Consider the following 18,237-nt stretch of genomic DNA (forward strand, 5'->3'; position numbering starts at 1 on the left):
TAATATACATATAGATGACTTGGACATAAATGTAGATCTGTGGGTTAGTACATTTGTAGATGACACTCAGATTGCTGAAGTTGTGGACTTTGAGGAAAGCTGTGAAAGTATACAGGATATTGATCAGCTACAGAAATAAGCAGAAAAATGGCAGATGGAATGGCAGTCTGAGAGTCAGGAAGTCATGATGCCGCCTTATAGGACTTTGGTTAGGCATTTGAAATATTGCATGCGATTCTGGTCACCTCAATACAGGAAGGATAGAGAGGCTTTGGAAACGGTGTGGAGGTGATTTACCAGAATGATGCCTGGATGAGAGGCTATTTGCAACAATAGTAGGTTGGACAGACTTGTATAGTTTTCTTGAGAACGCCCGAGGTTGATGGGAGACCTGATAGAAATATATAACATTATGTGGGGAATAGAAAGGGCAGACACAATGGAATTATACTTATATTTTTCCCAGGATAGAAATATCAAATATTAGAATGCATAGCATTAAGGTAAGAGGGGTCAAGTTTAAACTGAGATGTGCAGTGCAAATTCCTTTTACACAGAGGGTGGTGGGTGTCTGGAATGTGCTGCCAAGGGTGGTAGTGGAGGCAGATACTAGAGTGGCATTTAAGAGGGTTTTAGATAAGCACATACAGGGAATGGTGGGATATGGATCACGTGCAGGCAAATAAGAGTTTATTTTGAGATCATGTTCAGCACACTCATTACAGCCCAAAGTTCATGTTCCTGTGTTGTACTGTTCAATGTAACTATCATTGCTGGACAGTGTAGGCAGTGAAGAATAGAGGTAGGTTTAGCAGTTATTTTACTTACTTTCCAATGAGATGATCAAATGTTTTTTCCATTACTTTTTTTATTCCAAGTTGATCCACTTCTTTCATTGAGAAGTATTTGATGCCAAGATGTTTCAGAATATAGCTGGTGGCAAGAAAAAAATATTTTAAAATTGTCATTATAAACTATTGGTACTAATTTTACGTTCTTGGCAATTCAAAGTTGAATTTATGAATTCAAGGCCATGAATATGCAAATGCCATCTGGACTTGCTAACAGTAATAATGACATCTGAGGCATCACAGATACATATCTTTTCCAAGAAAGTAATTATTTTCTAGCATTTTATGTCAACCATCAGACAAGTTGTATATTTTTATTTGCTTTTGAGTCAATGTCCTGCAAAACCTGACAACTATATTTGTACAAGTTATCACTTGCATATCATACAGCACATTAAAGCATCCCAATGATATGAAAGATAGTACATGCTGTAACTTTCTGAAAATATATTTATGTTGCAATAAATACTTGTAAATACTTGAGTTAAATATCATGCAATGCATCTTTTAATCTAGATATCCATCAATTATATTACAGTAACTAGACTTGACCTTTGTTGACTTCAAGCTTTGACCATCAAATTAGAGGCATACTTGAATTTGTTGCCTGCAAGATTTTCTCTCATCTCTGCTACATGAAAGCGTCAAGCTAGTATCTTAAATGAGTCTACAATAGACTCAATCTCAGTGTAGACTAGTGTCAAACAATGTCTCGTAATCACCCAACGCTTTCCTCGGTCTTTCTCCCACAAGCTTTCCCACCGGAGTGGAATTAATCTGTAGGACGACAGATACAAGGTACAACCTACCTTGCCTCTCCAGAACCAAAGCCACCCCAACATCCGACAGAGCTGCAGCACATGTTCAGAACCAAAGCTCCAAACAATCTCATCTCATTCATATACAGAGAGTGGGCAGTGTCCAATTTTAGAAAACACCCTTACTATTCAGCAGGATCAACGTCCCGTACTCCAATGTAAACCAAGTCCTTTGCAGATATACAAGGAGTGACCCAAGAAAATCCAGGAAGTGATGGGATCTGAAATAAATACAATTTGTAAATCTAATAAAAGTTATCCTTTGATAAAATATGGCTGGAGAAATTAATCAAATTCTAGGAGAGACATGTACATCTTCAATTTGTACGAAGTCAATAATGTGGTTTTTAACTGGTTTAATTCAAATATAGTTCTTACCTTGTCGTGCAGCTCTTTTATAAGGAATGACACTGGCTGTCCGTGCAGATTACCAGAAGGGGATGTAAGGGGCGTGTTTAGATCACAGTGTGCATCCACCCATATGACACCCAAATCTGGACGCTGTTTTGCATGGCCATGGACAGAACCAATTCCTAAACTGGTTAGGATAAAGAAATGCATAAATTACCAGTCCATGTGCAACAGTGTTACGTGTGAGTCAGATGAGAACTAAAACCTTTAGTTGCCTGCTCCTGACACTCACCTGTGATCTCCTCCAAGCATAACACTTATGTGACCTTCCCCAACTGCTCGACTTACTGCTGCTGTTAATGTCTGGTTTGCTAAACCCACTGTCCTTGGGTGGTGAACATTCTTATATGATACATCATTTGGTACAGTGGTGAAGTTCAAGTCTCCATAGTCATGCAGTTTCCAACCTGGAAATTAACACATACTGATTAGAAATGGTAGTTTGCAGTTGAAAAAAATATTTGAATAAATGAATAAGTTTATTGGCCAAGTATGTGCATATACAAGGAATGTGCCTTGGTGCTCTGCTCACAAATGACAACACAAACATACAGTTAACAATTAAGAATAAAGCATAAACACATTAAAACAATAAGGATACAACATTCCGGTCTAAACATGTGGGTGAAAAATAAACTAGAGCAAAAAAGAAACTACAGACTTTGGTTATTGAGTAGAACTATCACTCATGGAAAAAAAGCTATTTTTATGTCTGGCTGTGGCTGCTTTGACTGGCCGGAGTCGCCTTCCAGAGGGAAGTGCTTCAAAGAGTTTGTGGCCAGGGTGAGAGGGGTCAGAGGTGATCTTGCCCGCTCACTTCCTGGCCCTTGCAGTGTACAGTTTTTTGCCAAACAATCTGACATTTTATTCTTTTAGAATGATTTGGGTAGCCATGTTTGAGATTTTTTTTTATCATCCTACCCAATATGGCTTATTCTTTCACAATCTACTTTAATTCAAAATGCAAATTAATTAGTAAACCAGTAACAGTAGTGCAGTGGTAGAGTTGCTGCCTTACCAGGTTTGATCCTGACTACAGGTGCTGACTGTATGGACTTTGTACATTCTCCCTGTGACTGTGTGTTTTCCCCAGGTGCTTTGATTTTCTGGTTGTGTCCCACATTTCAAAGATGTACAGGATTGTAGATTAATTGGCCTCTAAATTGTCCCTTGTGTGTAGGATAGAACTAATGCATGGGAGATTGCTGGTCGGCGTGGAATCAGTGGGCCGAAGAACCTGTATTTCTAAAAAACATTCCAAGACCGACTACAGTGTACACTATCAAGAATGCCTGCCACCCTGGCATTGTCAAGGATGCCTCTCACCCTTTTCGCTCCTCTACCTTCTGGGAGAGATACAGAAGCCTTAAAGACCAGTCTTCTGGATTTAAGACCAACTTCTTCCCCATGGCTATCAGACTGGTTGAACGTGCTGCCACATATTCTTTACAAATAGACTTTACACAGAACAGTACAATGCCAGTCCCTTTGGTTCAAAATCTCCTGACAGACATAATGCATGTCTGTAATGTGAATGAAATCCCTCCAATTCTATCTTTGGGTAAAGCCTGCTCTCAAGTCATAAGATAATCCGTTCATGATAAATTGTACAAACTCCCAGTAAATTAGAAGGAAATGTAAAGAATTAATGTGATACAGAACCACTATATAGACCTCCCAACGTTTGATTTTATAAATACATAATTTAGATGTTCAAAATTTTACATCAAAATTCATAATATAGCGCATAATGCAACTTTAAAGCAAAACAAAGATGTGCACGCCAAACGCGCAGCGCTACATTCATGTGTGAAAAACGACTATTATTTTCAAGTCTATAGTTCTTGGATTACAAGTACGTCAGGCCTATCATGAGTATATTTTGCTATTTATAGAAAGGTTATTGAACAGAGATACTTTTTGCAACACAAATAAAAAATTGTTTGTTTTGTTTTTTCTATTTTGCTTTTTCCTTACACATCCCAATTCTCTTGGTATTGAATAAAAGAACAATGGTCATAAAATGGTCATACGACTGTTATGAAGAAAGAGTATATATATGCGACTCGACTAAGCATACAGAGGTACTTGAGGTAAATTTGCACATCAATTGATAATCAGCCCAAAAAAGTGGTAATTGGCTTTTCTGCTGTTTTATATTTGAACCCCGTCTTCATTAATTAATATAGTTATATAATCTTGCACTTAAATTTAATATTTACTCATTACAGTTCCACCACTGATTTTCTGGCACTCTTGGTTCCAGAGCTTTGCTGGTTTATCCAGCCGGCCAAGGAAGATGTCTATGGGGATAGGTGTGCTGGCTCCAGCTGGGCTGGAGTTCCAGAGCCCTGGCCGCAGGTTGCTAATTCAACCCACCGATGGGCCATGGAAGTCCTGAAGAGGTCGAGATGGCTGCCTTGCCCAGCCTGGGTGCCACATTTTCAGGGAGATTTCCAGGGTGGGGGGATTTCTCGCGAAACCCCTAATGACCGAACTGTCAAATTTGCCATGGAAGAGGTCGAGATTGGCTGCCTTGCCCAGCCTAGGTGCCACATTTTCAGCAAGACTTCCAGGGTGTGGGGGATTTCTCGTGGAACCCCTAGCGACCTCCAGCAGCCGAATTGACAAATTGCAATTACCGACTGTTTTGCGGAAAAATGTGACGTGAAATCGGAATGGCGGGAATGAAATAAGAAAGCCGTAACATTCCGCCAAATTCAGAAGGGTTGGGAGGGGTGACTATATACTCAAGGAACAAATGTTCCAATTGCCAAAAGCACCATGAGCAACATTAAATCACAAAGACAAAAACCTATACCCTGGTGGACTGCAAGAGATTTTACTGGGCTTACCAGGTTAGGGGCAAAAATTATGCTTGCCATGTCTATGGTTTCTCTGGTTTTCGACCCAAATAAAGGATCAACCAATAGACAAATTAGAAATTTCTTTACTCAGAAGACACTGAATCTGTGTGATTCTCAAATAAGTAGACTACAGAAGCTCAGTCACCAGATATGTTCAAAAAAAACTTTTTTTTTAAATGGAATTAAGTGATGAGTTTGTGCTGGAAAGGGGTGCCAACTGATCTTGCTAAATGGCAGAATAAAAAAAGGTCAAATAGTTTATTCCTAGTTTTATTTCTCATGTGCTAGTGAACAAATTGCAAACAATAACAAAACAGAAAGCAAACAAAAATTTACAAGAGATATCAAAATCAAATAATGTTTAGAATTAGATTACAAATATAAAAAATGGAAATCATTAGAAACATTTAAACAAAAAATTAAAAGCATTATAAATAATGTTTATAATTAAGAACAGTACTAGTCCCCTTAAATACAATGGGTATATTTCAAATGATAATAAGGAAATGACAGGCATGTGGGATCAAAAGAAAATTCATATTGAATCAAGAACAGGGATCTACTAAAAATTAACACATGCATAATAACTAATGCATAGACTATAGCATTATGGCAAAGGAGGATATTCTGCCCACTAAGTCCATGCTAGCTCTTTACAAAACAATCCAGGTCTGCTCTTTATAGAATGCAGTTCAGCTTTTTTTTCCCCGTCTGTGACAGTAAATTATTTTCTCTTGTGTCTATCCTATTACCTGTTGGACTGTTTCCACCATATTTGCAGTCACCAAGTCTCATATCATAACCAGATTGCCACACAAGTAAGTTCTTTCACATCTGTGAATCATTTGCTGAAGACTAAATCTGCACTTCTAAGTCACTGAATGACTTGTAATATGAGAAAAGCAGCCCTCTGTTGCAATTCTAAACCCAGCAACGTCTTGGACACCTCTATCAAATTCCCTCTCAACTTTCTTTGCTCCAAGAACCTCAGCTTTGCCTGTACAACTGCAGTATTTGCTGAACGAAGTTCATTGTTCGGGTTCTTATGACATATAAACACTCTTAATTTTGTAGGCTAAATCTTATCCTTGAGACAATTCTGGCAAGTCTGCTCTGCACTCTTCCTTAGCAGTTCATAACCTTTCCAAAGTGTAGCAACCTGATTTGGATGCAATCAATTTTTTGCAAGTCCTGGATCCCATAGCTTACCAGCCACTCAAAATGTAATGACGTAATGAATTTATGAACTATTATAGCAAGGTTTTTCATAGCCTATAAAATTGTGCCATTTTACTCTATATAATCTTTCCTTACTGTATAACTTTACATGCAGGGTGACCTGGACAGGTTGAGTGAATGGGCAGATGCGTGGCAATATAGATAAATGTGAGGTTATCCACTTTGGCGGCAAAAACAAGGAGGCAGATTATTATCTCAATGGTGTTAGGTTAGGTATGGGGTAGGTGCAGCGAGATCTGGGTGTCCTTGTACACCAGTCACTGAAAGTTGGCGTGCAGGTACAGCAGGCAGTGAAGAAAGCTAATGGAATGTTGGCCTTCATAACAAGAGGACTTCAGTATAGGAGTAAAGAGGTTCTTCTGCAGTTGTATAGGGCCCTGGTAAGACCACATCTGGAGTATTGTGTACAGTTTTGGTCTCCTAATTTGAGGAAGGACATCCTTGTAATTGAGGCAGTGCAGCGTAGGTTCACGAGATTGATCCCTGGGATGGCGGGACTGTCATATGAGGAAAGATTGAAAAGACTAGGCTTGTATTCACTGGAGTTTAGAAGGATGAGAGGGGATCTTATAGAAACATATAAAATTATAAAAGGACTGGACAAGCTAGATGCAGGGAAAATGTTCCCAATGTTGGGCGAGTCCAGAATCAGGGGCCACAGTCTTAGAATAAAGAGGAGGCCATTTAAAACTGAGGTGAGAAAAACCTTTTTCACCCAGAGAGTTGTGAATTTGTGGAATTCTCTGCCACAGAGGGCAGTGGAAGCCAAATCACTGGATGGATTTAAGAGAGAGTTAGATAGAGTTCTAGGGGCTAGTGTAATCAAGGGATATGGGGAGAAGGCAGGCACGGGTTATTGATTGGGGACGATCAGCCATGATCACAATGAATGGTGGTGCTGGCTCGAAGGGCCGAATGGCCTCCTCCTACACCTATTTTCTATGTTCTGTGCATTAAATTTAATTTGTCCATTCAGCCATCTGTGCCCTTTTCATTCCAGCTTATCACCCTCCTGACTGTCTCCAGCTTCCACCACCACCCCTCCCTCCACTTGCCCTTTTGTGTATGCTTCCATCTATGATCCACCCTCTCTGCCTCCCAACTCCATCCCTCCCACACCTGGCTCCATCTGTCAGTAATTTATCACCTTTCCTTGCTCCCCCTCCTTGCCCATTCCATCCATTATAGTGGATATCCTCCATTATAGTGGATATCGTCCTTCTCCACGTGTAGGAAAGAACTGCAGATGCTGGTTTAAATCGAAGGTAGGCACAAAATGCTGGAGTAACTCAGCAGGATAGGCAGCATCTCTGGAGAGAAGGAATGGGTGACGTTTCGGGTCGAGACCCTTCTTCATTCTGAAGGGTCTCGACCCAAAACGTCACCCACTCCTTCTCTCCAGAGATGTTGCCTGTCCCGCTGAGTTACTCCAGCATTTTGTGTCATCCTCCTTCTCCACTCTTTCCCTGTGAAGGGTTTTGACCTGCTCTGTCAACAATTCCTCCCACTCCTCCCCCCAGCCCCATATCTTCACAGATGCTCAGATGCTACTCAATCTGCCAAGATCCTCCTGCTGGTTATTTACAGCTTTTAGTTCAACTAATTAAATAATATTAATGCTCAACGATGAAAGAAATAAATTACTTTGGATGACACTCCACTTTACTAAATAGTACAAGATGTCTCAAACCATCATTAATTATTCTTTATCCAGCATAGAATATTTATTTACATATTAAAAAGTTAGCGGAAAGAACATGCAGCATGTGGAACATAATTAGAATAGTAGATGCTGCAAATCTTTAAAAGGGCTCAAAAAAACAATTCAAGAAGCATTTGAGGAGAGAGAAAATAATATTTCATGTTAATGACCTTTCATCAGGATGTTTCTGATGAATTCATTAATCTGAAACATTAAGTCTCTCGTCACAGTTAACAGAAATTGAAGATAGTGTATTTCATATGAATGAAAGGCAAGGTTTTTTTTTTAAACTGCACTTTGCCAGAGAGTTCGATTCCACATTTCTTTATTTTCCTTGCTAAAGGACTACTACTCGTTTTTTTGGCTTCTTGCCACAGCTGGACTGAAATATAAGATGATGTAAACCACATGTAAAGTATCCAATAAAAGGGACAGATTGTACAGGGTTATCCCATTAATTGGGATCTACTTTTAGTATTCCCAATAAGAAACATGATAAGAGTGTGGCACATACACAAAGTAAACAAAAATCTTAAGTACCTTAAATTTGCCCTTTGTGATCAATACACCAGTGGGCCTCCTCTATTCATCCGTTCATGCTCATGTTTTTGAATTTGTTTTTTTTCCATAATATTTATAAAAGTCCATAAGTTGCTTTCACTGAAGCTTAAAAAAAGCTCCTCGGGGCCCTCTGGTGTCAACTTGCATTACTAGGGATTAAACTCTAGGTTTATGCCTATCTGACAGTTTTTCATTACAGTAATCAACATGCGATCTTACATTTCAGTACAACTGCCTCTAACTTGCACTATTCCTAGAAAGGTTCCATCAGATGGGGCTCTTCAGATGATCAGATGCTGAATTTCCCAATAGAGCAAGATTGGTCGATTTCAAAGGAAGTCCATTAATCCCACTTACTGTGCTTTGGGCACAATTTCCTCTCCTTTCTTGAAGAACAACTTGGAATGTCTACGGTAGACACAAAATGCTGGAGTAACTCAGCGGGACAAGCAGCATCTCTGGAGAGAAGGAATGGGTGATGTTCTGGGTCAAGACTCTTCTTCAGACCAAGGGTCTTGACGCGGATCGTCACCCATTCCTTCTCTCCAGAGAAGCTGCCTGTCCCACTGAGTTACTCCAGCATTTTATCTACCTTTGATTTAAACCAGCATATGCAGTCCTTTCCTACACAACTTGTAATGTCTTCCACTATGTGCTACGGGTATAATAACATGGTAGCTCTTCTATTGCATTAACAACCCACCAAACTAAATGGTCAAATTCCATCATGACTGGTTGTCAAACCCAATTCAATCAACAAATTGTGAGTATCACGTAAAGAAGCCATCAACTCTTAGGAGCAAATTAAAAAGGGTATAGTGAAACGATAGCAAGTTGCAATTGTACACAACAAACATGCAATAACATTCCCAAAAGGGTAAATCAAACATAAGGGTGTTCACATTGATTTATGAGTTTGCAGATTTTGGGTAGAATGACACTATCTATGGACGTTAGTGTTCTTAAAAATAATCACGATTCTCCATCCTTGGACTGGATCTGGCGGCAGTGGTGGATGCTGGTCAAAGGGCCATTTTCAAGTGGACAGAGAGGATCGATGCCGCCAGGACAACGAGCCTTGAGGCCAAGATAAAACCGCACTCCTAAGAACTCTGAATGTTTGTGGGCACCAGAAACATGCCGACTCCGTGTTCTGTCTCGGTGAAGTCTACCATTACACTACAATTGTTGCACTTTTGTAGTTATCTATGATCATGCTTATGTTTGGATGCATTCTTGAAACACGAATCCAAAAGCTGTTTAAATCATCCGCTTCATACATCATTGACAGACTACGATCATTTTTTATTTCAGCTAATTCTTCTTCTTCAATAAGTGAAAAGTTAATTGTTGCAGTTGAAAGAAATGGATTTCTGATCCAATCATAGTCTTTGATTTCAATATTTGGGAAGTAATGATGAACTTTCTCTTCGAGCAATGTTAAATGGTCAACAATTAGCGAGCTGATATCACATTTTAGCTCGCACTCAGCAGTTTTGGAAAACATGTCAAAATTTCCTCCTTTCACTTTCCTTTTCCAAATTGCTATCTTGTCTCTCATAGCACAAATTTTATCTATGGCTGTTAACATATTTTCTCCTTTTCCTTGCATACGGGTGTTTATTTTATTCAAATGTTCAAATATGTCAGCAAGATATGCCAATTTTGTGCACCAGTTTGTTTTGAATTAGATCGCAGAATTCATTTTGCTGATTTTCCTCAAAAAGTTTAAGCATCATTTCCCTTAATTCATATACACGACAAACCACTCGACCTCTTGAGAGCCACCGAACCTCTCTCTGTGTGTAGTACAAGATTTTTAAACTTTGCCCCCGTTTCTTCACAAAGAGCAAATAATCTTGATTTAAGAGGTCTACTTTTAATATAATTGACCATTTGAACCACTTTGTCCATAACTTTTCTGAATTCATTTCCAATGGTTTGCACGACTAGTGCTTTACGATGTAAAAAGCAATGAGTAGTTATAATATTTTCATTCTCTTTCTTTGCTAAAGCTGCAAGACCTTTTGTTGAACCAACCATTGAGGGTGCGCCATCTGTGCATATTCCTACACAATTTATCCATGGCAAATTATTTTCCTTCATGAAGCAATCTAAAGTTTTAAATATGTCTTCACCTCTAGTTCTCATTGGAACTTCTTGACAACACAAGAATTGCTCAATAATTCTGTAATTATGAAACGTATAAAAACCAGTAATTGTGCTAACCCACTTACATCTGTTGATTCGTTTAATTGCAATGTAAACATCATATTACCATCTTGAAAAATATCCTTCATTTGCAGCTTAATGTCATCAGACATGTCTTTAATACGTTTTCCAGTCGTGTTATCTGCCAAAGGGATTTTATTAACTTCTATCTCAAATTCGGGCCCAAACATTGTTCGAACAATCGCACAGCAAGATTCCTTTATAGTGGTTTCGGCAATAGTGTGTGGCTCCTTGTTTTTGGCAATTATTTGAGCAACCAAGTAACTTGCCTCTTGAGCTTTCTCTGATGTCTTCATTCTCTTGGTGAATGTTGCAGACTGCTTCTTTATAGATTTTGAAAGCTCAATAAAGTATTCTACTGATTTTTCTGACAAATGACTGTGTTTTGAGGTAAAATGACGCTTTCATTTGTTTGGTACCATACTTTCATTTGCAAGTATATCCCCACAAACTAAATACTGGGGACAAGGATTGTTTTCATTACCAGAAAATGTGAACCCCAGTTTCATATAATCTTTATTGTATAAACGAGGCTTGGAAATTTTTCCTGGACACTTCTTACCCACTAATGCAGACCGTTCAACAGTTGATTCTTGAGTAGTTTCCTCTATAGCCGCTACATTTTGTTCATTGTCAACGTCATCTTCACCAGCTTTTCTTTTCTTAATTAGAAACGTATCCATTTTACGGGTAATTCAAACGCAATTAATGAATAAAACTGCGAATTTATTATAAAGTTTTAAGAGTAACTAAACATGAAATTAACAGCACCAGCGCTCCAGCAATGATAAAATGAGAGAACAATCACGCTTTGCACCCACTTAGAACAGCCAGACAAGACAGATGATACTTGCTAATGTCAAGTGTGGTATAACGTTATAGTCAGATGTTTTCTTTAAGTTTCGGGGCGGGCAAAGACGCTGACAGAGCTCCCGATGTCGGCCCCCACCCAGGGGCCCGCGAGCTTCCAATATACACGCAGCCCACGGCCGCAGGTGGTGAGTACAGTCCGTGGGCTCTGCGAACCCGAGCCCAGGTGGTCCCAGCTGAAGGCCGCCAGCTCCAGGTGTTTGGCCGATGGTAGGCCGCAGCAGGAACGGAGACACGGCCCAGAAGATAAAAGGTCGGGTCCCATTCCGAAGAGACAATTTTCCAGGTCCCCCCCCACACACATAGTACACAACCACAAAAAAACACTATGCAACATCTAAACACTTCAATTAAGACAAAAAACAACAAAAAACACAAAAGACAAATGGACTGCGACTTCACATAGTTTCCTCTTACGTTCGCGACACACCTACTCATTACAGGCGACACACTAATGTGTCGCGACACAGTTTGGAAAGCTCTGCTCTAAGCAGAAATAGGAACTAATAGAAAATAATGGAAACACTCAGCAGGTCAGGTTGCATCTGTAGAAAAAGACCCGAACATTAAACTCAGTTTCTCTTTCAACAAATGTACCTGACCTTCTGAGAACGTCCCATCTGCACTAGTCCCACCTGCCTGCATTTAGCCCATATCGTTCTAAACCTGTCCACCGGGTGGCACCGTCAGCGATGCAGCCTCGCCTACAGTCTATCTGTCTTTTTTGTTATTTTTAGTGTGTTTTAAAAGTTTGTGTTAATGTTCTCTGGTTTGTTTTATGTGGGGGTGGGGGAGGGGCTCAGGGGAAACTTTTTTTCAATCTCTTACCTTGCTGGAGATACGATTTTTTTCTGGATCTTATCTGCAATCGCTCTGCGGCTGAACATCATGGAGCTGGCGGCCTTGCTCAAGACTGACTTTGAATCCCACCGCGGGGGCGCGGACTTACCATCGGAGCCTGCGATCCTTTGCCTGGGATCGACGCTCCAACCGCGGCCTGCGGATTTCAACATCGAGAAGCTCGCAGTCTCATGTAGAGACTGATGTCAGGAAGCTCCAAAGTTACAAGAGGTTTGACCATCCCTGACCCAGGGTCCGATCGCCCAGCGAGCGGAGATCCCCCCAATGGAGGAGCTCGATCGCCCTGACCGCCAGCTACAGGAGCCAAGATTGTCCTGTCAACGGAAAGCTCGAGGCCCCCTGTTCGCGGGAGAACAAATGTTGAACTTTTTTTTCGCTTTCCATCACAGTGAGGAATGTGGAGGAGTCACTGTGGTGGATGTTTATGTTAAAATGTATTTTTGTATCTTGTTGCTCTTTATTGGTATGACTGTATGGCAAATCAATTTCCTCATATGTTGCAAAACATACTTGGCTAATAAAGTATGATTATGATTATTATGATTAAGTTTTAACAGTTGGATCGGACAGGTTTAGAGAGGTATGGGCTAAATGCAGGCAGGTGGGACTAGTGCAGATGGGACTTGTTGGTCAATGTGGGCAAGTTGGGCCAAAGGGCCTGCTTCCATGCTATATGACTCTTGTTCATTAAACTTAGAAGAAGCCAAGTGGGGAAAAGTGAGGTGCCTTAAGATATCATGTGGAAGAGACAGAGCTGGCAGCAAATAAATGGTAGATGTCAGAAAAACAGAGTCAATTTAGTGATGGGTATTTGATTCAATTTGGATTGTAGTTTTCTTTGATTTGTGCTGCGAAGGTCAGCACAAAATGCAGTAAGATTTGTCTAGGATTATACCCATTGATCTATAACCATTATCTTAATGGTGCTAAACAAGTATTTGAATTAGGAAATTAAATTCCAAGTAAAAGAAGACATATTCTGAAAGTCCACTTTTGGTAACTGGTCCAATGGACTGGTCCTTTAAATTAAATAAATTGCCTCCAGCTGTTGCATAAAGAACAGAACATTCAATAGATAAGCACCTCACTCTACGATGTGATTGGAAATTTACCAAACTACCAACTATCCATTTGATGGCCTTCCCCAACTCGTACAATTATAACAGATGGGACAATCAGATGTTGAATGATCAATCTTCACCACAACAGAGGCAAGCTCTGGCATGTCATTGAAGTGCCTTTCCATTGCAGCAATGACTTCTGCCAGAGGACTTATTTTTCAATTAAAGAAAGTCTGGCTTTTCAAGACTATTGCCATGACCTCAAAGCACATTACACACAAAGGGTTTACGCTGTGGTCAATGCTTTACCCTGTGAAATGTAGCTGTCAATTTATGTACAAGGCCCCAAAGAGCTATAGACACAAGATAATTTAATTTTAGTGACGTTAATTGAAAGAAATGTTGTTAGGACACCAAGGACAAAAATGGTGCAATGATACCCCAGTTACACAAGAGAGCAGAATATGGCCTCGGTTAATGTCTCTTCCAAGGAAATCCAAGCTGACAATTCCAGTCCTCATTTCTGCAAGGGAGTTATCAGCCTAGATTCTGTGCTCAAATCTTTTGACCAGGATCCTATATATAAGAGGAAGTGTGACCCACTAATGCCCACAGTGAAGTCACTTGTAGGTGACTCAACCCACTAAGTACCCTACTCTTTGAGCTTGCTTCACCATTCACAACAGCCAAATTTTGTCTCAGATCCATTTTCTCAAACTGTCCTTAAATAAATCCCTTCCTTTTTTAACATCCAGTAAAATGTGGTTTTGCCCAAAGATAAGACATAAAATAGAAAATACTGGAGTAACTCAGCAGGACATCTCCAGAGATGCAGCATGACCTGCTGAGTTACTCCAGCATTTTGTCTCTTTTTTCGTATAGCCGGCTGACAATAGCTGTACACAATACTCCAAGTTCGATCTCACCAATCTTTTTTTTACAGCTGCAACATAATGTTGCATCTTCTATACTCAATGCCCTTACTGATAATGCCTTGTATGCCAAAAGCCTTCTTCGCCACTCAGTCCACCTGGGACACCACTTCTTAAACAAATCGCCAACAGCACAAAGGCCGCAAACGCAAGATCAGCTGTTATGATAAAACATTTTGGCTGATGAAGTCTCAGAGAAATCAGAAGATAATTATGCCAATGCCCCCATCCATTTGTCAATTTCACTGATATGCCACACAAACATGCCACATTCTATTCAACAATTAAAACATTAAAAAATACCAGTAACCCTTATTGTATGGAAAGAGAATAAAGTTAATGTTTCAAGTCAGACCTAGCATTAGCCAAGTGTTTCCAGTAAATTTCTCTGTATTTCACGTTTCCAAAATCTTTGGGGTTTTTGTTTCCATTTTCTTATCCTGTTCAGTATTCTTACCCGAAGGTAGACACAAAATACTGGTGTAACTCAGCGGGACAGGCAGCATCTCTGGAGAGAAGGAATTGTCATCCAGAGATGCTGCCTGTCCTGCTGAGTTACTCCAGTATTTTGTGTCTGTCTATCTGCGGTTTAAACCAGCATCTGCAGTTCCTGTCCTACAAAAGTATTCTTTCCCACTTGTTTGGGAGGCTGGAGTCCGAAACAACACTCTGATTCCTACTGCACTCCAGCTGTACGATTCGTGCTGCACTCTGGCTACAGCGCCGGGTTACGTCCCCATCCTCCACATGACATTCTACACCATGTGGTGGAAAGTCTTAATAATAGAAGCCAAGGGAGTGAAGCACCGGGATTATGTATTTACAGCTGCTGCTCAATTCAAAAGAAAAAAAACACGGACAAAACGCCAACGAGCAGGTTGCAGAAGAAAGATTGCAAATAAATTATGATGTTCAAAAGGTGAAGACGCCGAGGGTTTGTTTGTTTTTTTGCATTGAGGAAGGGAGAAAGCAGGAGCCCCGTGTGCAGCGCCGTGGCCGTTGCGTTACGTTGCCTGGCCCGGCGCCCGGACACACTCTCCACGCCGCTGCCTGCAGCCGTGTAACTCACCCAGAGACGATAAGCGATCGGCCAACCCGGCGTCCCTGATTGCTTGGGGCCCACCTTCCACTCCTCGCCGCTTCTGCAATGGAAAAAAATAACTCGATTAAACAAAAACAAAACACATGCAGGAAGCATTGCAAAAAACGCGCACACACAGAAACCGATTTTGATTCAACATGCATTAGATATGTGGGCGAGATATACAAACGCTGTTGACGCTCCAGCAAGGTGGGCAGTTTCAGCTACCGGCGCGTTATCTTTCCACAAGCCATCCTCCCTCCTTCCCTTTTCCATCGGATTTTAAGTCAATGCAACTCTTAAGTACCTGGCCATAGGAGAATGGTGCACCGATTAGACCCAGGGAGTGGGCCAATCGTTTTTGTTTGGGGAAAGCCCCGGCTTGCTTCCCCAAAAGGTGCAAAAACCTCGGTCGCAGAGACATGGTTCCAATTAAAGAATGTGGAAGCAGCGCCTCCTTTTATAACTTAGTGTTTCATCATCCCACTGCAATTGGCCAGCGTCAGAAAAGGGGTGGGGACCCTTTCAAAGGAAAATGTGTAAGTGGATACACTGCCACAATGCAACAAAAAGCAAGACTATTTTAAAATATCCTCTAACTCGCAGCGCACTTGCTGCATGGATAAACTTTCAGCGCTCTGACAAACTCAAGCATGATGATCAGATAAATGGTGACCCCCTCTTTCTACACTTTTACTTACTTTCTCAGCTGCTCATGTCTTACTCGGGAAGTGCTTCCAGAATACAACACCTTGCCCGTGTAACTAGTGTTTTGTGTGTTGCAGTGTACAAGTGCATGCGTGCCTTTAAAAAAAAAACCAAGTCGGACCGGTTCTGTTACAGATATTCTGTTTTAAGGATAGCTGCCTTCATTAAAGCTTGTTCGATTGTTAGCCTTTTGATTACAGCAAAGCAAAGGCGCCAAATAAAATCCGCAGGCGCCACTGTTCAAGAGGGCATCGTACTGTTTGTTGTGTGATGAAGATGTCATAGCTAAAACCCAATTTACCCGGCATAAATCTCCAATGAATGAGTAAAATTCGGAACAAATATTGCATTTGCAACACTTAAATCAATGTGCCAGATGGGGGAGGGGTGTTAGCTCTCAGCAAATCAATTGGTTGAATATCAGCGAAAAGTGCATTTTATACATGTGTGGCGAAAGTCAATGGTTATCGTGCTTATCAACGCAGAGAAATTGGCAGAACTAGTTAGGATAGTCTAAGGAGATCATCGTGCAAGTCACCACTCTTCCTGTAGATTCTACTTTATATTAGCTTGCGTTGGACGGAGGCATTTCTTATGCAGGTTTCCCTTGCATTTATTTGCAGCTTGCATGTCTTCGTCTCTACCCAGAGGCGACAGGTGAATGCCTGCTCTTATCCCACTCCTCCCGCTTCACCTCTATTTTCTCCCATCTCTACTAGATTGGGTTTAGTTTAATGTCACGTGTACTGAGGTACAGTGAAAAGCTTTTGTTGCGCGCTGACCAGTTTGCGGAAAGACAATACATGATTACAGTCGAGCCATCCACAGATAACGATACAAGTGTACAGATAACGTGTACAGATAAAGGGAGATTTAAAAGAGTGGAACATATGAGGAAAGATTGAAAAGACTAGGCTTGTATTCACTGGAGTTTAGAAGGATGAGAGGGGATCTTACAGAGACATATAAAATTATAAAAGGACTGGACAAGCTAGATGCAGGAAAAATGTTCCCAATGTTGGGCGAGTCCAGAACCAGGGGCCACAGTCAAAGAATAAAGGGGAGGCCTTTTAAAACTGAGGTGAGAAGGAACATTTTCACCCAGAGGGTTGTGAATTTGTGGAATTCTCTGCCACAGAGGGCAGTGGAGGCCAAATCACTGGATGGATTTAAGAGAGAGTTGGATAGAGCTCCATGGGCTAGTAGAATCAAGAGATATGGGGAGAAAGCAGGCACGGGTTATTGATTGTGGATGATCAGCCATGATCAGAATGAATGGTGGTGCTGGCTCGAAGGGTCAAATGGCCTCCTCCTGCACCTATTTTCTATGTTTCTATGATTGTAATGCGTGATAGCAGATCCACTTCTGACTAGCACACAAAGAGTCGCATGGCTTGGGCTCCATCTTGGATCTCTGTTCAATTCCGATCGACGAAAGATCCTGACCAGAAATGACAACTGTCCGTTCAACAGTCTGCTTTTTGTTCTTTGATCTTTGGTAGACAGGACTTGATATCTCTATTCCTGACTGTGGTAAGAGCTGGCATCAAACCAAACTGGCAAAGGACAGGATTATCGGAGGGAGAGGCGGACAATCTAAAAAGCTGATGGAAGCCCATCATCTTGAAACAACCTATTTCTCTCTCAATTAATGCTGTCTGGCCTACTGAGCACTCCCTGAGTACTACCAGCATCTGCAGTATTTTGTTTTCAGTTTTAAAAAAAATATGGAGGGAACGGACAGACAATGTTGCAGATTCTTCTATAAGAAAAAAAGGGCGGCATTGTGGCGCAGCGGTAGAGTTGCTGCTTAACAGCACTTGCAGCACTGGAGACCCGGGTTCGTTCCCAGGTGCTGTCTGTACGGAGTTTGTACATTCTTCCTGTGACCGCGTAGGTTTTCTCCGAGATCTCCAGTTTCCTCCCACACTCCTAAAACGCACAGGTATGTAGGTAAATTGGCTTGTTGTAAATGTAAATTGTCCCTAGTGTGTGTAGGGTAATGTTAATGTGCAGGGATCGCTGGTCGGTGCAGACTCGATG

General features: G+C 41.0%; 1 protein-coding gene across 1 annotated transcript in view; it reads right to left on the reverse strand.

Moving 5' to 3' along the window:
• The window catches only part of arg2 (arginase 2), a 19,069-nt gene extending 3,159 nt beyond the window's left edge, over positions 1 to 15,910 (reverse strand). The window contains exons 1-6 of the mRNA XM_078406349.1: positions 15,794 to 15,910; positions 15,475 to 15,547; positions 2,313 to 2,487; positions 2,048 to 2,207; positions 1,796 to 1,890; positions 829 to 933 (exon numbers count right to left, since the gene is read on the reverse strand). Of these exons, the coding sequence (XP_078262475.1) occupies positions 829 to 933; positions 1,796 to 1,890; positions 2,048 to 2,207; positions 2,313 to 2,487; positions 15,475 to 15,547; positions 15,794 to 15,910 (725 nt within the window). The remainder of the gene's footprint in view (positions 1 to 828; positions 934 to 1,795; positions 1,891 to 2,047; positions 2,208 to 2,312; positions 2,488 to 15,474; positions 15,548 to 15,793) is intronic.
• Between the last annotated feature and the right edge of the window lie 2,327 nt (positions 15,911 to 18,237).

Source organism: Rhinoraja longicauda, chromosome 10, assembly GCF_053455715.1.
Source record: "Rhinoraja longicauda isolate Sanriku21f chromosome 10, sRhiLon1.1, whole genome shotgun sequence".
Classification (NCBI taxonomy): Eukaryota; Metazoa; Chordata; class Chondrichthyes; order Rajiformes; family Arhynchobatidae; genus Rhinoraja; species Rhinoraja longicauda.